Consider the following 21,516-nt stretch of genomic DNA (forward strand, 5'->3'; position numbering starts at 1 on the left):
GGTATAAATACCCAAAATTCACCCACTTTTTTTATACCTCTACACTTTCACATGCCTCGCCTTATAAGTGAAGCAGTTTTCTCTCCCTCGTTTTCTCGACTTAGTACGAAGCTCGTTCGATGCGGGTCTTTAATGTTTAATCAAATATGCCGAAGCCGAGTCGGGCGGAGCTCATAAAGCGATTCCCAATAAGCGACGGTAGTTTGGACAAAATTGGTCGCGTGACCAGGGAGGATATTGAATTATTAGTTTCCTGTATACGAGTAATCACTAAATTCTACCACCGAGTGTGTTATATTAAGCCTCGAACCCGAGCGGTGAAAATGTTCAAGCAATCTACAAATATCGCTGCATAAATATCTGCCGTCGCTCGTTCAATTCGCAATCAGTATTAGTAAGACTCCGTGGACTTGAATAACACGCTATTTGCACTTTGCGCTGTCGCGAAACCCACGCGCGCCTCCTCAACTCTTCTTAAACACTAATTGGATAAGTTTTAATCGATTATAAGCGGCATGTAAGGTAAAATTAGCAATCACGGTGCGCAAACTTGGAGCAAATAATCGTACGCGATTGCTAATTATCGTGGTGGAAATTCAGGACCAAGAATATGTACCGGGAATCGTTGATCCGGAAAACAAGCAAAAATATTTATTGGGAATTCATTCGACCGTACCAAATTGTACCGTACAATCATACATCGTTTCTGATCCACATGAGATCCACGAATTGATACCAATTCGCGGAAAAGGTGCGACCCCAACGCGTTTGGGTCAATAAAATGTTATTTGTAGTGTGTGTCTAGCTTCGATTGCTCGTTTTGTAGATTAGATATTACTTGTGTTATTGCTTTTATCGCTGTCTCGATATGTGTATAGCGATGTGTATACCAATAATAATACGCTGTCACCGAGGGAAAGTCAATGTTTAGTTTTCGCAGCCTGGAGGAAATCGTGCTGCGGTGTGTGTATGCTTACAGCATAAATTTTTACCCACGTGAAAGACTCACCTCATCGAAAAGGGACGGCCAATTTCCAAACCCATAAAATATGTACCCTGGACGTATACGTTTTACGGTATCTCGAACAGTCGAAATTACGGTCATCCGAATAAGGAAGCCGAAAGTCAATTTCAGCCAATCGATTTTCCACTGACAGTATAACAAGCCAAAATGTTCTGGGCGATGCAAAGATTTCGGCAATCGTTTATCGCCTGTCATAATAAACATAAAACATAATGTAAGCGTGAGGAATAATAAGATACCACTGAAGTATAATACAGACAAACCCGCGAGTGCAAATAAATCAGCGCAGCATGAGGATCGAAGTATCGGCAATTCGTTCAACGATAATGCATCATCGATTCCGGTTACTGTCCTTCATCCTCGTTTCTCATCTTCTTATCAAAGCCGTCTCGAAGACGCGGCAATGCGGCTCACAAAGAGCTCTGGTAAAATTACCTCTGACGCGTGCCAGACGTTCCCATTGCATGTGCTTGCAGGGGTTTAAGTAGGCGCTGAAGACGAGTGGTTTATTTTAGTCTCCCCAACGTGTATCTATATAAACGGAGAAATTTTCTTGTAACCGCTCCTCATTGATTCCCCTTAAAGGCATTTTTGTCTTATTTTTTTTTTTTTTTTACAATACTGCAAAGAGAATTGAGCGAAAATCAGCACACCGTGTGGATGCAGCTTACGTATAAACAAATACCGAGGCACTTGAATTCGTAAAGAGGCGACACACTCGAGGATCGCTGCTTACGGGACATTCTAGTTGGACTTGAAACAAGACAGGAAAGTTTAGCTTCGGGACATTTGCCAGAAACTAAGGAGCCTATCTCGGTTCCATACACGAGTACCTTATACTTCTTGAGTGGGCACATATATCCGACCGACTGCTTTTGGTCTTACGTTTTAAATAGAACCGTAAGGGGTGGCTGGCCAGAAACAACCCGCACGTTTCTTGTACCCACTCGGGTATGTATCTTCTAGACTTAACTAAAATAGCCCCCGCTTAAGCTGCACTGAGACTCGGTGCTCAGACCAGACATCCCAGTCTTTGACTAAACACGGTGTTCGATTTTTTACCGATTCCGAGTCCGGAACCGGTGGAAAAACAGAGCCCAAAAGCGGCTGAATCCGTTCCGTTGATTATTTCGAAAATTATATAATGTCTGGAAGCTTATGCTCATGAGCATTTTCACAACAGTGTTTGAGCTACACGTGAGAACAACGAGAAACGGGACTGCGAAGAGCCGAGTCATATTGAGGAGATACGGAAATGTCAAATAGCGCCTGCCACTTCTGACTGCAAACACGGCAGTATTTTGGTCCTGCAGGCATATCAGTGCGCACTAACGACAGTTTATCCCGTTTCTTTCACCGTCGGACAGCCGGCGTGTGGATGAGGAGACGGAAGAGTGGCTTTGAATAAAGTAAAGTGAAGCAAAGCAAAGTTTAGTGAAGTGGGGAAAGAGGATGCAAAGTAAATAAGCGCCACGTCGAGGGAAAGTTTAACGAGAAGACAGCTAGACGTGCAATTAGGTCACGCCCAAGAACCTCTTTCTCACATTTTCCGGAAACGATTACTCTCACCGTCCGCTGTTTCCTTTCAGTCTCACGTCGCGGCATCCATCCGCATAAATCGACACCGGATCTTGAAAATATCTGCCCTGTGTTTCTCCGACGATGCAACGTAGAATCCAGTCGCGGTCTTATAAGGACGATAGCACGAGGTTAGTGATCCGGAAAGTTATACGACCCTCAGCTTCTCTCAGCCGAGGGCATTAGGCACGGTTATTTTCTGTCCCGAGGGTGAGACACTCGAGGAGTAAATATACATGGTATATCATACTCGGTTTGTTTTTCTTGCTAAAAGTGCATTTCCCCCTTCTCTCTAGAGCTAGGATTCCGTAGCGGATCTCTGTTTGACCCGCGGTGTCGATCCCTCCCTTCCTCTACGTCTAATTTCAGTTTTCTCATCCCTCGGGATATCGCTTCGAGCATCATCGAAACCCCGTGCTAATCATCGACGTGGTTTTTTCCCAGCATTCTCTCCTGGGAAACAGCCCGAGTGGTGTACAAACCGAGTACGCGTTGATTGCGTCACTTGAAACCGAGCCGAGAGTCTAGGAGCGGAAATCTAGACTGCAGAGAGGGCAGAAGCGGAATACTCGCCTGGCCAAAACCCGATCCTGGCTACCGCGTAAAGTGCACCTTTGTGGAAATTCGAATGCACTCGATACCCCGGAAAGCCATTTGGAGCTGCTCCAGTCGTTGGCACGTACAACTCGGTTGTCACACCTCGACCATCGATCAGGCTGAACGCCACTTCACGGTACTGTGCTGCCCACTGTTTCTTTTCTCTTTCATCTCCTTTTCCGATCACCTCCTTTTCTTCGCTTTTACTCGCCTGCCTTTGTTTGCGCTTGCAGAACCACCCCATACTGCCCACTTCTCCACTCGACTGGATCTCGGCCAATTTTTCTGTTGTTTCGTAAATTGCATCCCCTTCGCTATTACGCTGTCCTGTAAAAGTTTACCGCTGCAGTGTGCAGGCGGTCACCGGGGAGTGAATGAACTCCGGCGGTAAATGAAAGTGTCCACACGCGTTACGGGAAGTTTCCTTCTTTCGGTGTGATTTTCCAACTGCTTGTACGATCACCGTAACTCTCCGTCAATTTTCACGTGACCGCAAAGAGTCTGGTTCAACATCCACGATCCGTCGATGTCGACATACTTTCCAAGTCCATACTAACAGTGAGATGTAGCTAAAGACCAGTGAGTGATTGATCGCTGTGTGCAGTCGGGAATGTCGTAACTTCAGGAAACTATTAAAACGGACACCGTTAAAACTGCGATGAAAAAGGTTTTTCTACCGTGCCCACAAAGAAGGAACTTTCAGACTTTGAATTGGACCTCGGCCAAGTCATGTTCTTGGTGCACGGTGTGTGCACATTTGCCAAGTAAAAAGAGTGAAGTGCAATTTTTCTCGCGTCACAGCTGCAGACTTATAAGCCGTTGCACCGCCGGTGTTACGGCCGCGTAGAATATTCCCATTTCCAAAAAAGTCAAAGAAGAAGATAAAGAAAAGAACAAAAAGTCTTGGCACAGTTTATCGCCGCTCTTCGCCAAGGACCGTTTGCAGATTCATCGCTCTCCTCGAAGGCCGTTCAATCCAACTTTTATCTCTCCCCCACTTTCTCTCTCTCTGGCTCTCTTTCTCCAAAGTTTGAATGAGCCGTACGTCTGCAGTACGAGGCATGGGAACGTGGGACAAAAGCCGCATTCTACTGCCTGCAAGCTGCACACATGCACGTCTAACTGTAAATGGGAGGCTGTTACCGGACCGAACACAACACACAGCGTAACTCCGTGTCCATTCAGAGTCCTCCTACGTTCACCGAACTCTCTTTCCCGCTCTTGCCCGCTTCCTTCTGGTTTTCGATTTCGTATACGGTATATTTTGACGGGGCGAAGCAGTATAAGCTCGCATCGATAGCAGCCGCTCGTGGTAGGTTGCACGACGATTTACTCCGCGCCCGTGAGTCGATTAGAACAGGTCCGCCCACTGACTCACTCGGCAATCGACAAAGTTTCATCCGGAGTCAGGACATCTCTCGGGACTGCGCTGTGGAGAGATGGTAACAGTGCTGCACAGGAAGCAAGCGTGCAGCGTGGTCCAAAAGCAGGCTCGGAGACGCGAACGAAGTGCCTCTGAAAAACGAGAATCACGTTTCCGACCACCCTGTCTCAGAAGCCAGCGCTTGAACCTTGAGCGCCTCTTCAGGCCCGAGGAAGACGCAGTCGAGGCCGAACGATTACCACGCGGCCAGCAGCAGCGCTGTAATAACATGTCTCCTGCACTGAGGTAACGCGATAGCATAGCAGCTCTCAGATCGTTGCTAGTAAAAGCTGCATTCGGTCTGCCGCGGTCTTAACGGTCGTATAAGACCGCACTGATCTATGCGGCGACTACAAGGTATATAATCTCCGGTGCCAAGTGTCAACCGCAAAACGATCGTACAGTTGCAGTCCGGTATCGCACTTTGAGACGTCTCTCTAATGGTTTCGGGTCATTTTCAGATTAAGAATTCTCAGTTTCGTCGGACGAGGACGTTGGGCCGTTTTCCATTAAGGCTTCCAGCTCCTCCCGGAGGAGCCGTTCTCCAGGGTGCACGTTGCAGGGTGAAGAGTATCTGGAAAGGCATTCGTTACGGTGCGGTGGGACGTTGACCCTGGTTCATCGGTCACCTGGGGTTCTGGGTTCTGTTGCGCACTTGTCTCGGCAGCGATTTCCTTATTTGGATTCGACTCTCTGTCCGCCGCCTGAGAAGCAAAACGGGCATGAGGGGCACTTGGCTTCGAGAGGCTGCTACGGCGTCTGTGTGCGGCTGCCTGCGTGCAGCGCGCTTACTGCCCGGACACCGACTCCTTACGCCGCTACTACTATGGATAAGAAGTAAAGTCGATATTACACGATTATTTATCGCCCCCTGCCGCCGTGGCTGCTGGTGCAGCACAGACGGACGGTCAACCCGGCAAAACACCGTTTCCGCGACGAGGAGACATCACGTGCCTGGCATTTTCATTAAAGTCCATGCTACCGGCAGTTCGGAGAAGACATGCGGGCTTTGAAGGAGGCAGGTGAAAAAACGTTTTCGAAACCATGGTTTTCTTTTTTCTCTTTTTGTTTTTAACATACTACCAGGCCTGAGAATATAATAGATACTTCAGTACTTCCGACCGTGGTATTTAATTAGGAACTTTGTGAGGCGGTAAAACAGAGCTGATCGCCGTATCGCGATACCTCTACGACCACCGGACCTTACGCCATTATCTTGAAACGTGGCGACTAGCGAGGCTTGCTGGTCGGCGGGATATCTCTTTCACAATCTGTGTCAAGTTGGTCACTATTTCTTAACCGCGATCCTTCGTCGAGAAATCCCGGTGTACCTACCTTGTAGAGCTCTTGGACTATGAAGGAGATAAGCGGCGAAAAGGTGAGAAGAGGCCGTTTTCCTTTCAGAGGAGATAAACAAACTCGATAACCTCGCCACTTCCGGGGCATCTTTGACACTTGTAATAGGTATACCTTGCAGCGACCCTCAAAACTTCATAGACACGTGTGGCTGACTGTACTCTGTGCATTTTTCACCCTTCCTTTTCTTTTTTTGTTCTTTCATTAAAACTCTGTGAGGCGTACAGTCCGCTAAAAAAATTATTCAAACAGATGCACTTAAATTCGAGGTTTGAAGAGTCAAATTAAAGTTCACGAAGTTTCATTCTGTCAAAGTGAATCGGTATTCCCTGATGTAGGGAAAAATTAAAAATCACATATTGAGATAGAAAATGTTCAGTGTCAATATTCTTTGGGGATATTACAAACATTCTTATGAACAGATTCTTTACAAAGAGTTTGCAGTGAATTTTCAATAAATTTAACGCTTTCGCATGAAAAAATGTTTGCAGTCCAGTAAGAGGCTGAGAAAAAAATAATCTCAAACGAATTTCCGAAGAGAATTCATCCCCGAACAAAAGGCATATAATAATTATTGACTCGAGTTGTCAGTTGAAAAAATGATTGAACTCGAAATTTTTTTGCATCGAGAAAGTATTGTTTTGTAAATGAATTCAACTTGATCGACTCCATTTTTAGATTTCGAACCTTGATTTCACGCCGTTGCTGTTTCTTGAATATTTTCATCAACCACTAGTTATATACTTTTCTGCCATGGTCTTCGCTTCTGAGATCCTGTAATAAAATCTTCCTGACATCCTGACGAAATGAAACGGCGTATTTTTAGCACCTGTCGATCAAAGTACCCTCGGCTAGATCACTGCAGCTCATAGGGAGATACAAAATTAAGGGAGAGGACACGCCGAAATGGCGGAACGGGAGGCAGCTCAACCCCTTTGAGTGTCGCCCTCGTGTGGATTTTGCATTCAGCACATGTGTGACGATCACACTCGACTCACGCACGTGTATGCAGGTCCTCCGGGCAGCTGACCATCGGACCACTCGTTGCACTGCAGGGGTATTAAAACGACGGGCTGGCACCTAGCCGAGCTGCCGGGGTCCGTCGGTGAAAAAAGAGCTCAGCATAATGCCCTGCATCGGCAGATGCAACGCTTATTGTAATCAAGATCCATCATGACAGGCCGCAGAGCTCGTCAGGGCGCATTGTTGCCCGCGCTCCTGAATCAGAAGGGCGGTAGATTTCCGCTTCCGGATCTCCGGGTGTCGTTAATCTTGATTTTATGTTACGGTTTCCGGCCCGTCGTGGAAACGCACAGACGGCATTGGAGCCATTTCGTGAAAAGGTTTCGACTGCTCGAGGTGTTCGTGAGGAGCCTGAAGCTGCTCACGGGTGGTGCACGCTACGCAAGGTGTGGAGGTTATACCTCATGCCTTCTTGCAATGTGAGAGTCTACTGCAACGCCCCTCAAAGAGTTGTGCAATCGACGCTTAACTAATATATGCCTCGGGTGAGGAAGAACGCGGGTATGGTAATCTATGGTAATCTCTTATAGCGCTTGTACGGAGCGCGGCCGATCTCTTGAGAAACCAATTTACGTACCTATCCGTGCACCACTACCTGCCCACCTACCTATCTCTGTGTCACGCGATGTTAAAATATCAAATATACCATGTGTGCACACGCGTTTCTTCGCTTCACGAACATGACGTTTAGAGTTTTCATGCCTGTACCTACCATTATACGGTGTACATTATTCCCAGCAAAAACCAAGTCCCGCATGTCCCGCTTATTGCTGCGGACACTCCCGAGTTAGACAAATGGTCAAAGTCCAAGTTCCCAGTGGTCAGAATCCAGATCATTCTCATCAGTTCGAAATGTGGAAATTAACTAACTCTGGAAATTATGACCTTTCGAACTGATGAGATTCGATACAATGATAAATCTGAGCATCGGCCATTCGAATTCATGATTCACGCCTGATTCGGAATTCTGCCTCAACTGTCTTCTGAAGTCTGAGAATTAATGAGAATCCAGTATAATAACTTAACCCTCTTCCGGTCATGCGTCTCTTCTCCAGGCTTTATAGCGCTGTGGAGATCATCGATTCAATTCACCGACTTGAGCAGGATTAAGAGACCGCAACATCGAACATTGTGAATCAGGAAAAACGTTTGTGGTCCAAGTAGGGATGGGGCATCAGTGAGGCAAGTGTGCGAGTATGGAATACAGCGAAGTGGAGAGCGAGGTCGTTCGACAACCGGGATCGCGAATACACGTGGGGCGTGTGGGGTCCAGCCTATGCGAATGGCATCAGATACGTGCAGAATCCGGTGGATATCAGCTACCGAGAAGCTACCGACCAAGAGATATGAAGCTTAAGGACATTCCTGCCAGACCTTGGAATGGACGCGAGCAATTCTCGGCTCCCTTGCTTTTACTTCGAGGCTGTATATGTATCCGCAAGGGTTCTATTTTCTCCTGTTATCTCGGACATTTTCGAAGCGGTCTGTGTAGTTGACGAAAAATAGCCGTAGGAAGCTGATCTGGATATTGCCAATGAAAATTTGAAGGTCGATGGAAATCGCGAAAGTTGGACAACGGCCAATCCGAGATAGAGGATGAAATTGAATCTCACGCTCGTTTCGGTGACAGTACATCTTATCCCTGACGCATGTAATGCAACGCTTAATCTCCCTGGGGATAAAAAATCACGCTCACGCGTTATGCTCGAGGAAGGGGGTCCGAGGATCGTGAGAAAAAGATGAAAAAATTCCGTACATAAGAGATTAAAATTAGAAGACCCGCTACGCCGGCTAGCCTACAGGCGTAATTTGATCCTTTCCACACAAGATTATCGCGTCTTACTATCGCACGCTTTCGTCGTCCCGGCGTGAATCTGGCACCTTGTCGGTAACAGTTTCTCTTCTTCTCCTCCTCTCTCTACGCGCGCGTGCGTGTGTGTGTGTGGTTCTTTTTTGCGCTGTTAAAACCTCGCTTCGTTTCAGCTATCGGCTTCCTTGGCTCGAAACTGCAGACTGTTGTTTATTTTCCTTTACAGAAGAAGAAGACGACGAGAAAAACAAATCGCTAATATCAACGGCTGATCCTATTCTGCACGGCACGTAGAGCCACGGTACGTGGTCGGTAATTGAACCCATACAGTCTGCAAGAGCCGAACGCCATTCCTCCTGTCTGACCATAATGTGACGAGTTACCAGTATCGGCTATACGTGGTTGAATTGATCGCGTCAGTGCGGCTATAATCGGGTGACCAGTTCTTGAGAAAGCCAACAAAAAAATACCGATGTAACGAACGTTCCATGACCATTCTTCTCGAGCAGGTACTGGTACCCACATAAAGAAACTTAACTTTGAAGCACGTTTATCCTCAACCTGTTGCTTAATTTTTCTTAAGGGAAGATTATTCAGCTGGTTCAATCTTCGTATCAAACTAGATTTTGATTAGGAATCTGAAAGAGGATAGTGAAAACAGGCTTAATCCTTTGTCTGATTTCGAAGAAGCTACAGAAGAGCGGTCAGTAGTGGCCATGATGCAATTATCTGTCGAAAAACATGCTTTGATCGCCAACAACTGGCAGTGAGTGAATGGAAACGAAAATGGCAATGATTGTTTCTCCTTAAAGAATCGGTTACAAGATGATTTCGTTTTCATTTTCAGCCACATCAATGCAGAGTGTAACTACTCGATTGGGAACCAAAACGGTAGTTTCTTCATTTCTGCCGACGAACATCGACAATATCCGATAAAAAATACCACTGAAGCCTGATGATCATCGCAAGTTTTATAACGGAAGAAGCTCGCCTGCACAAGCCACGGTCCATTCCGTGTGGCGTGTAAGTTTGGCCATGAGGGGAGACGGGATACACTACATCGAGAGGATTACAGGATGCAAGAATGCCTCGGAGCTGGGAGCGCCTTTCTCGTCGTACGTGCCTTGTAACCGAGAGACAACGACGTCGACGCACACGGTGCGCACCCACTCGCTGAAGAGCGTGCACCGATCCCACATCCACAAACTCATCGGTCATTTTACTCCCACCGTACTCGAGGACCGTACGTGCCTGAGTCTTGGTGTTGAACCGGACGATTCGACGGTTAGTTTCTTACGATAGAAAACGGAATTTAGTCCCGATAATCGAGTGACGATTAATCTGAATCCGAAAGACCAAAAATATGGAGCAGAATTCAACGTGCATGGTGAGAAGAACCCCAGCTCAAGACGAAGCTCTGTTGACTCTGTGAATCAACAGAGTTTGGAAAATCGAGAGCAATCCAGCCTGTGGACTGCAGTATAAACATGGAGGACTAGGTCGAACCAAGACTGTTGGAGGACACTGATCTGGTCTCGATTCCCAAAGAAAAACCACCGCTGCCTGACAGCGTTGCAAAAGCGCTCAGCGATGATGATATTTGTTGATTTGGTGCATACGAGCATGCGTGCGTGCGTACAATGCATCGGTGAGCCATGGTTCAACTGCGGATTAAACGGCCAATTCTGTTTATCGATTGATGGAGTAGAGAGAGACAAACGCGATGGAAGGAGGCAGAGGTTGGAACGACGCTAACACGACGCTGCCACAGAATGAGCGGGATCTAATATCGTATCGAGGAAGTCTTTGAAGTGTTTCCGCTTCCGGAGTCGATGATCATCCGGCGATACCTGCTCGCCGAAATTCGATACACGACCATTATTTCATTTTTCGAAACTCTTTTATCGAGTACGCGTGCAGCAGGCATGGAGAAAACCCGAAGAGACGTGTTTCGTCTGGTGAGCAAACGAACCACTATAGATTCGTTTGCACAGAGCCAGTAGTGGCCAGTCTATTTCCTATTCGTCTATTCATAGATCACCAGTGTCTATCCTTAGCGGAGAGCAATATTTACCCACAGAAATAACCGAAGAGCTCGAGACTCCAAGACTAGGCCAACGTTGAGTTATACACAGGTCAAAGACAGGCTGGAGTGACCTTGAAAGCGGGAGTAGTGCATTAAAGTGTGGCATAAACAAATTCCCAAAATTTCATTTCCTTACTCGCAATTCCAGCTGGCAGCACTGCTGCACCGTGGAGAACGGCGCGCCAGCGATTCACCTGTCGCGAGTCACGCTCTGTTTGCCATGATAAAGACCCCCTGATAATCCCCATGGTTACCGGTAACGGTGATAAACCAAGGCGCAACGATACGAGAACTGGCTAGGATTCTCAGACGTTGGTTTAGTGAATGAAACCGAGAGTACGTAAAGCGACCAAGTCGTGAGTTCACCTACCTATAAATCCAGTGAGCTGGATAATCACTTATTAGAACGTATGTGCAATGGGCGAGTCACGGAATCAAAGGTTTTGTTTGGAAAATTGTTGTTCATTCGCTTTTATTCGCGTGGGAATTATTACAGTCAACGGTAGAAGTGATGAGTTTCGGAAGCTTGGAACATCAGTGATTATACTCGGAACGCTGGTACCGTTGAAAATTCATTCGTCCAGGCTCAACGAACGTCCGGTATTTCGCATTGTTCATTTTTCAGAGGGCTGACCACTCGACCGTGACCAACTCCGTGTACGATATTCAATATACCGATACGGCTGCACCTTCTGACAACGAGCGTTCAAATTTCGTACGAGTATACCCGTCTATCGTCTCTGCCTTTGAGACAAGGAAGCGAGCCGAGACCCAAGGCCGCGGTGTTTTTCATAGCTGTTTGTTCAAGCCTCATTTTTGCCATCCGTGTTTTCAAAGTTCGGCACGCGGTGTATACCGCTCGAATTCGAGCACTAGCAAGTGGAGCGGGTCTTGAAGATCGGAATTAGGCAATTTTTGCGTTAACCGGACGTGATTTTTACCGGACTTTATAAGAGTGATCATCTTTCGATTCAACCTTTCAAATCCTAGAGACCAATGAAGTGGTTTTAATAAAACTCTGAAAACGATGCGCACGGTATCTGAGTCGATTTACCAGTGACATTGGTTGCGAAATATTCGACTCTGTTATTGCCAAACAGTACGTGTCGCATCAGGTTTCGATTACGTCATTTGAAATAATCTCGCATTTGACTTTGAGAGAGTCCATCGAATGGGATTCCTTTTAACAATCCGTGGCACATCAGGCCGCCAAACTAAGTCACGTCACGCTGAGGCACGCCACAATGATTTCATTTCATAGCGTTCCATTCCATTTCATATCATTTAATTTCATTTCATTTCGTTTCGTTTCACATACAAGACAGCCGTACGACAACACGTCGTGGCAAAACTGAATCGACAGGCGTCACGCAGCCGAATCGTCTGCAGGGTGAATATGAGTGAGTGCAGTGTACCTATATGGCAGGCGGATATAACATCTGCTTGAATTCTGCGGCAGCATCAGCTACCTGGCGAACATGCACCGCACTGCTGCACTCCACTTCTCTCTTCATCTTCATATCTCCCTACTTCTCTCTTTTTCTGTCTCACTGCAGCACCGCGTTTCGCATGTCATATGTTGCTGCTGCCTTCCCCGTCCCGTTTCACCGCACCGAAACCGCAGGCGGTATTCCCTCTCTATCAAAACACAATAGAATATATTTTCTTCTACAAAACGGGACAACAGACCGACGCGGAGCACTGGGCTTGCTAAACCGTCAATTCAACTGGAAACACTCGAGCACAGAGGGCCGATTTTGTATTCATTATACGCCGATTAAATTGATACACATTGCGGATTGATTTAACGAACGATTTACCCCCGGGGTCCGTATCGCAAAAAAAGTTATCGCATTTTCACTCCACCCTTCTCGTCATTCGGTGCTTGAATTCGCATTCAACTGCAATAACTGTTCTTTCGATCAGGAGATAGAGAAACCACCGAGTTTTACGGTCCTTCTCTTCTTCGTCCCTTCGCCTTCTCTATATATTCTCGTGAATAATTTAACGGCAATCGGGCCAGCTGTAAAATCAAACCGATCGCGTGGCAGAAGTTAATATTGACGATACCCAAACGATGGTAATACGCGCATCACGCAGGGATGGGATAGAGACGTCACCTGCTGCTGCTGCTGTTGCAGCTCGGTATCTAACAAAGTGAAACCCAACATTGTACGACATTTGGTCTGCTTTTCGACGCTTTTCAACTCCCGTATCATCACGTACATTGTGCAGACCCGTAACATGTGGTATTTTTTTCTAGGTATCGTTGTTGTTGTATCGCTTATGTCAGGACAGCCATTGTGCCCTGACCACAAGTCTTCCAGAGTTCATTCAAAGACTCGTTGTAAGACCCGGAAATCGGAACAATCGTCACGTTATGAATCCGGAGAACAGTAGCTGCGCCATGTGTTGTTGGTTCTTCTCACCTACGATCTCCAAATCTGGAAGAGTACTTCGATTTTCCTACATTTGCGTTTTTGAAACGGGGATTAGGAAGAGAAATTCGGTCACAGGCGAAATTGAGGGCCCCGCATTTGCTGCCTGACAAACATAAATTACGAGTCGTGTCCCTCGGTTTGAATGGGGATTTAATTTGCTGACAATATAAGTCGATTTTCAGGCATAATGCCGGGTTTTCCCGCATCCAGTTACGGTCGCCTCTAAATCGAAGCGTTACCGAGGAGGCAAATACCCGGGGGGCAGATCACGGACCCCGACAACTTTTACAGTTTAACCTGGCGCAGCGGGCCCGTGCAGACTGTGCAGGTAACGGTGCAGCGGAAGCTAATTCGATCGAACTGGAATTTGCACGTCCGTTCTATATTTAAACTTTCAATTTCACCCCGGCAAACCGGAGCCAATCTGTGATTGCCATTGCACAGTATCACCGACACCTATGAAAAATAACTAAATATGCGGAAGCTGCTGTCTCCGTGTTTCGGAGCAGGTAGAAATTGATGAAAAATTAAACATTCATTGAAGTGTAATAAAACTTTAGCGTAGTGACATCGTGGACCGGAAAAATCTGGGCCCGTAATCTGTTTCATCCTTTTTATTATTGTTGGCATGTAATTTATGGGCTTTTCCGAATTGTTCATCGACAAGATTGCACGAGGGGCGAGTTTACGGAATGTCAATAACCTGGCGCGTCGCGTGATCGAACTATTCCCTCGACCTCAGTCCTCGGCTTAGCCGGTCGATCGGTGGAACGAAAATGGGTGGTAAAATCCGGACAAAATCATCGAGCGCATGAAGCGTAGGCTCGAGGCCCGCGTGCAGCGGGAAGATACTGGATGGTAACTTAATAATCGAGGGCTTAATCACTCGCGATCAGTGTTGTTTTCTCCGACGGCACGCGATGTGCGAGTAAAGAGCACGAGCGATTTTTAATAACTGAAAAACACGTGTCGATCATCGTTTCAGCAGTCGCAGTTTTTAATGCGATGAAACGGTTTGTTCAACACCGTATGTTCGAAACCGTACGCTTTTCACAAATTTTATGCCCTCGCCGATGTTGGTAACAGGTGGCGTTGACCGTTGAAACACACCTGATGCCACGGTTGAACTCCCAATGCGTCTGCAGGAAGAGACATTTTCACCTGCGGCTATTCGCTTCGAAAGTTGAAACTGTATGTTATTTTTCTTTTATCGGGGTACATACAAAGCAGAATTAATTATTTTTTTCTCTCTTTTTCTTCCGTGTTTTGTATCACTCTCAGTTTCATCATAGGATGCGCAAGTGGTGTGTAAAAGTTACGTGATGTTCAGGTTCGATTTGTTAATTGAAACCAAAACCGCATCGAGGATTGGAAGTTTCATCAAGCTTTAGAGAATCGGTTACAATTTTCAGTAAAATCCAGGAGTCTTACAATTAAGCTATTCGAGAGTTTAGTGGTCAATTTTTTAGTCAACTTGGATGAATCTTAATTCAGGATACAATATTCATTCAGAAAATATAAATATGCCGTGCAACTATCCATTCGGATAAGCTAGTTCTGCTAGCTTCGATTAGTGTTCCGGTTTGAATAGCCGCGAATTCCTACGAGTGCTATTCGATGGCAATCGAGAGTGCAAGTGTGGGTAAAATGCACACACATACACGCACACACGCGAGAACGCAAGTAAGGAAGAAGAATAATAAAAGTGGGACACTGCAACGGTTCTTGTCGTTCGTTTGTCCCCTCTATCGAACGTTTCTCGGCACCCCTGGAACCGGCGCAAGGAAGGAACGGCCTTTTATTTTCCCGCCCGTTTCTTCTTATTCCTCTTCATCTTCATCTGACTTCCGGCTGCCAGCTGGTACGCCGAACGAGTGCTGCAGCAACGGGGCGGGGATCGGCATACCCGCTATATACTTTCCGTTTAATTTTAGCCATCCGTGACACGATCCCTCCCTCATAGCCTTTACCGCACGTGCGCTTTACTGCTTCGATTTGCGGCACGGAAATGCGGAATTTCCCCTCTGATTCCAGACGCGAGATTCATCGGTGATCGGAGGGTGAAATTGTCGCCATAAATCCGCTTCGTGAACGAAAAGAAGCAGGCATGAGAAACACAAGAGCACCGAATTTGCAATGAGATACCGTCTTCTTGACGTTTTCCATACGGCTAAAGCTAGCGCGCTCTTAGGTAAAAATATACCAGCTGCATTTACCATATTTTAACCATAAAACGGGGCGACTGAAGCAAATTGCTATATTTTACTGTTAGAAGTAATTACCGCAGTATAATAATATGGATGTTGCGATCTATAATAATCAGTTTATTACCGTATTTGAGACAGAGACATGGTAGTCTGAGCTTGTATAACTATGGTTAGAAAAAAAAATGGTTTTACGTTGAATTATCGTGCGTCTTACACAAGGCTCTTCAGTCATTTCAATATAATATTGCTGATTGGATATCGCTATTAATATGGACCATTGCAGTCTGACTTTACACATTACTAGGATAATGTCGGGAATTCATAAACGAATAATTGTGAGGGCTGCGCTAGCTTTATGGTGCAATATAGAAATTATGGATAAAAATCAATTCCCTACATAAATTTTCGACCATACGGAAATCAATCGTTGTATTACATTTTTCTAAGAATGCACACGTGTATGAAATCACCGTCAAACTACACGTTATAGGTATACCTATACGTGGCAACGAACGGCAGCCGGTAGTTACACGCTCGCCGTGAAAAACTTTTCTTCCACAGCTGACGGAGACCCGTTTCTTTCCTTAACAGGGGGCCCGAGGGCCCAGGACCCCCTTCTAGCGGCCTCTGCAGCCCTACAGAGGGTACGAAACACGTATCATGCCGCCTCATTCAACCCCGACTCGACTGCAGGGCAGATGTAGAGAATTTTGTAACACGTTTTTGAACACAGTGACGTGGCCGCATAGGATCCAAAATTCTCTGTACCAGCAGTCAGCGGTAATCACGACGTATCTTACCATTAATCTTTGTCGTCATCAAGTGTTTGTCTGATGATCCATACGCAACGCTCAAGAGAGTAAGTCTGGCTCTTTTCACAGCTGTGATTGGATGAACGTCATCACTTGATGGGAATCTTGAGTGTATTTAATGACTTCTGAAGCAGTGACGTGGTCCGCGCACCGCGCTGGATATAGAGATGGAAGTTTTTGTCGTACTGTTTTAGTACCCGAAGGGCGTGTGCCACGGTTTTTATCTGAGACGTCGAAAAAGCGACGGGCACTTCCTCTTTCCCGAAAATAACACCGAGCAAAAAAAAAAACCGACCGCGGCTTGTATCGCCGAATGCAGTTTACGCTCTTCAACACTCCGTATACAGTCGTCAACGACTCGAGGATACTGTAATCGCACTTTATCAGTTGATGAAGCAGGAGCCAAGGAAAGCGAAACATTCCCACGTCAATTTCCTCCTTCTAACCATGAATTCCAGTTCCTTTTCTCGCTTTTGGTCAATTAATCTAATTCAATCGAGAGAGTCAAGCGACTAACTCCATTCCTCATGCCACTTACCGGCATCCAACCAAGTGTCGCTGCGCTATCGCGCAGGCCGGTATTATAGCCGATGATTAATGAACTATTAGCGATCTCCAGGCGCACATACACGCGCATCAGAGACGGCCGCAAGAAATTAAAACAAGCCTGTGTCGGTGCTAGGTATCAAACCCGCAGGGGGCTGATAAGATAAGCGTTGAATCGAATCCCCGCTGCAGCTTCTGCGGACAGCCGAACACCGACTGCAGTATCATCCATATTATATATGTATACGCATGACCCCCGCAAGCGGAATAGCAAACGCGAAACCTGAGCTGAATAAACACGGCCAACTGCTGCAACTCCTCCAGCCGACGCGTAACTGCGTTATATCCACACGGTAAAGGGGTTTCGGTTATCACCTGCGACACGGAATGTCACTCTACGCGAATATCACGTTTGCACCGGCTCTGTCACGGTTCGTGATCGGTAGCTGCACGGCTCCGTCGAACGACATGACACTTGCATTTCATCGTCGATAACGATCAGCTGGGACCCCCGTCGACATTGGCAAATTGCCGTTCGGTTTTGTCCCTTGACAATTGATCATGTCCATAAGTTTCGTAAGTAAAATATTTCCCGGTAGGTCACAAGTACCAATACTGAAAAACGAGTCGACAACTAAAGATTGATAACGAACGCAACGACGCATTGAACAATTCGGAATACGTCTAAGACTTTGAAGAGGTCACACCGATCTTCTTAAGCGATGTTCTCCGTTTCGAATGAGGCGTTACGTGACGAAGTGTCAGCACATCTTACGGAGTTACTATGGATGAAGTGCATGAAAATTATGTAGTACCATCTCTCGCGGAATACCGCAGTGTCCACCAGGGTTAATCAATGGATATTGTCGACCACACTCTCACGTTTACTAATCGTCAGTTACAAAAGTGTTTCAGAATTTTAATATAATATCTCTAGCAAACTGGATCACTCAATTACGATTGTTCCACGCATGTTCTAGTGATCGTGGATTGGCATATTGAACATGTTACATGCTCGATGGAAGTTACTTCACCGCTTTATTCCTGCAGGATGATTTGAGGAAGACGCGTGAGAAAGGTGAACGGAGCAAGACAAGGTCTGGAAATATTACCATAATTCCATGGGTATCGGAGGGGGAGGGGGGGGGGGGGGGGGGGGGATCAATCCGAATAATCTACGGGACTAGGACTGCATGGTTGAAGTTACGTGTTGGCTACGCTGAGCCACCATTCACTCGACTTCGATTAATCCCGAGGTCTAAGGTGCTCAAGAGCCGGTCGAGTTATGAAAGCCGGTACGAGAGACGGAATCTCCGTTCACCAAGCCAGCTCACTTAATACCCGGTCATAAAAATTGCTCGCCCTTTGCCGGTGAAAAATTCCCAGCAGCAAGTGACAGGAATGTAATGCGGCAATAGCAGAATGCGAAAATGGAGAGAGGAAGCTGAGAAGAGAAGAAAAGGAAAACGCCAGCTACCTGTGACTGAGTCTCGACTGACCTTACCGCACTTTTGACCCACGAATTTTCTGACAATTCAAGGTTTGAATAGTTTGACGAAATTTTTCGAATACTGCGTGAGAAAAATCGATGATATTCTTAATTCTACACATGGGAGGGATCGATGGCAAAGCTTCAGCATGCGATGTTGTTACTGGCGCATTTCACAATACGTGGTATTACGTTTGGGCCCGCCCACGAGTTGGTGTAATTACAGGTATGAATACACAACGTTCATAATGTATGAATCTCAGATAAACGTAAAATGGATGAGAGAAAAAACCCGTTCGTGTATTAGAACTGATGCACGTGATAAATATCGTTGATCAAATGAGGCCAGATAGAGATCGGTGGCTCGTAAAGCCGATCGCCACTAACCCCGCGTGTGTATGTGTGTACACACGGTATATACAGTGTGGATACCAGATTAGATCCAGAGTTGTTCGACGTTTCATTTTACAACAGCCGGAAGTATTTTTTACGTACGCTTGGGGGGCCTAAGCTCGATCCTCTTTTTCTCCCTTTCTTATTCTCTTATTTCTTTCTTTTTATATTCCCAGGGTAAAAATGTACCGAAGTTTACTCCTACTCTACTCTGTGTTTAAGCTTCGAAATGCGTTTCGCGGTTTTCTCGGTTAATTCTTCAAGATTTGTCTAGACGAGTAAAATGATCTTATTTTCATCAGACTGGGGTTGAAGTCCAAGACTTGATAACCGTACACGGTGATCCAATTTTATACAGCAATAGTTCGTCAACTGCGGTTGTTCAAAATCAGGAACAGGATTGTAAAAAAAGAGTTTAAATGACTGATCGATCGCGCGACCTCAACGACCATCGGTTTAAATTGACAGGAAAAAAAACTTTCGTCACGAACTGTCACTGTGTGCAAAATCCAGCGGTAGACGGTGCCGCGTGTACTTTTCAAAACTTGTTTTGTATTTTTACGAGCGCCGATGAGACGGAGGACACTGGTATGGCTTGGGTGTGTATTCCTGGACGGAGTGAGTGGATGCGGGAAGAGTCATGGCAAAATAGATCTATGGCTTCCATCGGCAAACAGCTTAAGTTCCTTCGGCCCGAGAGACTCCGTCCGATCCTTCCCTCGAAGGGTCTACGGGGTGTTTAACCTGAACAGCTAGCACGTCGGAAAAAAACTGACAGAAACGAATGCGGAGATTTCCCTTTCCGAAAAGATTGCGGAACACCGAGAAAGAGAGGAAGGGAAGATAAAAGGCGGGCTCGGATGCAGCTGACGCAGGTAGGTTGCAGCCGCACTATCTGTATCATCCGGATTGCGGAGATCTTTGCTTGGGAACACAAGGCTCTCTGATCGACATCCATCGCGAATCTCGTCGCCCGCTCAAGATTTCCCGCGCTGTTCGCCGCGGTGACTAGAAAGTGCGCTTATGCAGTATCGAAACCTCCGTGCAATCTGACGAGAAAGCTTGCGAGCCGGTGGGGTCAAGGGTCAAATCCACCGGTTAGCCGGGTGATCTAAATAATTGTAATATCTGCAACGGTGACCCGAATTAGCGTGCGATTACGCGAACGCTGCTTCTCCAGGCACTTAATCTCTGCTGCGACTACTCGCATTTTTAAGAAAGCGGACTTGACGTGTGGCCGACAAGCGCAACAAAGTTACAGTCGCAATATCGCTTAGTTCGCAACTGCATTGCGCGGACGGAAAGTGGATACTGTTTGCATATGCGCATATCGGAGCCCGCGTGCTCACCGGTAACAAGAAGGCGATCTTTGTCGGGCCCCAAGGCGAGAGGGCCTGTTCTGGCCTGGGCCGACGGAGGCGAGAGTAGGCGTGGAAGAGCAAGCAAGATTTCTTGGGTAAAACTGGCCCGAGGTTTCGAGATAATCGTTTCCCACGCCCGGCAGGATCGTCCGCCCAACAACAGACAAAAAATTTCATGCTTTCCCCCTTGATTTTTGAAAGAAGGATCTACTCACGGACTGGGACCTTCTTTGGGTCGATCGTTGCCAGGCACTCGTCGACCTTGTCGACCCTCAGCCTTAGGGCCCCGCTTCTGTCAGCTATGGTAGTCAGCTCGGAGGTCAGCTCGGCGAAGATGTCTTCGGCCAAAGTCAGCACGCAGGCGAGCTGCTTCAGGCAACTTGTCAGGGCCCCGTGAGCTACGGAATCCAACTCGGCCCCGGCGGCCCCCGAAGAGGGGCCCGGGGGTACGTGGCCCCTGCACAGCAACCGCGGTTCCACTTTTCTGGCGACGAACGGCATCTCGATTCGCTAATTCTAGCTTGTTAACGATCATAACATCCGGGTGGGTCTTCTTGTCGACGATTGTCAATTCTTTTTTTCACTTCTTTTCAACTCAGGCCCATCGCGGTAGCTCTTTCATCGTACACGCTTCGTCGTCGGATCCTGCTTTCGTCGCACTTGCGGGCTTTTCCCATTCAATTTCACACATTTCCACAGTGTATTCTCCGCTTCACCGTTATACTAACAAATCATACACACCGAACACTTGTTGTACATGAACTGTATTAGCGAATGAAACGTGTACACTGTAGATTGGTTAAAACTTAATTCGAGCTGTTTATTTGATTTTTATGTTTTATCAATTCAAAATTACTATACAAATTCTGTTTAATCACTTGTCCTGCTGTAAGAAATTCGCGACTAGCTTACCTCCGTTAACCCCACTGATTCGGGATTCGATTTCACGCGTGCGAATAATCAGAGGGGCCTTTTTTTCGGAGTTATCGAATGCTATTTCACCGGTGATAACCGAGTCGCGGAAACGGGAATTTCGGGCTTTCGCGTCTCTTGAAATTCCACATTTTCTTCCCCGTTGGGAAGCGGTTCACCCGGCGGTCGTGCGCGAAGTGCGTTCAGGCGGAGACTCCGGCCTGGCGGCTGCCGGCCGGCGCCGTTTCGTTTTGAACCTGAAACCCGCTTTCACGGCGTCGTGACGTCGCCCAATGGAAGCGAATCGGGTCCAGAGCCTGCGTTGTGGATAAGTTCGCAGTTGTCGAGTCTGTTTTGTCGATGGTAGCACCCGCGTTTATCGACAGACTGTACAGACTGACGTCTCATTTGCTTCGGCGTAAACAAGCGGGAAATACAGTTCACGTTTATTTTGTTAT

General features: G+C 46.7%; 1 protein-coding gene across 2 annotated transcripts in view; it reads right to left on the reverse strand.

Moving 5' to 3' along the window:
* The window catches only part of gukh (GUK-holder), a 55,025-nt gene extending 33,736 nt beyond the window's left edge, over positions 1-21,289 (reverse strand). Inside the window, exon 1 of one of the 2 annotated variants that reach the window (XM_046620094.2) lies at positions 20,362-21,289. In XM_046620094.2, coding sequence (XP_046476050.1) covers positions 20,362-20,647 — 286 coding nt within the window. In that variant the 5' untranslated portion in view covers positions 20,648-21,289. The remainder of the gene's footprint in view (positions 1-20,361) is intronic. The other variant, XM_069135019.1, reaches the window with a different exon arrangement.
* Positions 21,290-21,516: the final 227 nt, after the last annotated feature.

This window comes from Neodiprion pinetum, chromosome 4 (assembly GCF_021155775.2).
Source record: "Neodiprion pinetum isolate iyNeoPine1 chromosome 4, iyNeoPine1.2, whole genome shotgun sequence".
Taxonomy (NCBI): Eukaryota; Metazoa; Arthropoda; class Insecta; order Hymenoptera; family Diprionidae; genus Neodiprion; species Neodiprion pinetum.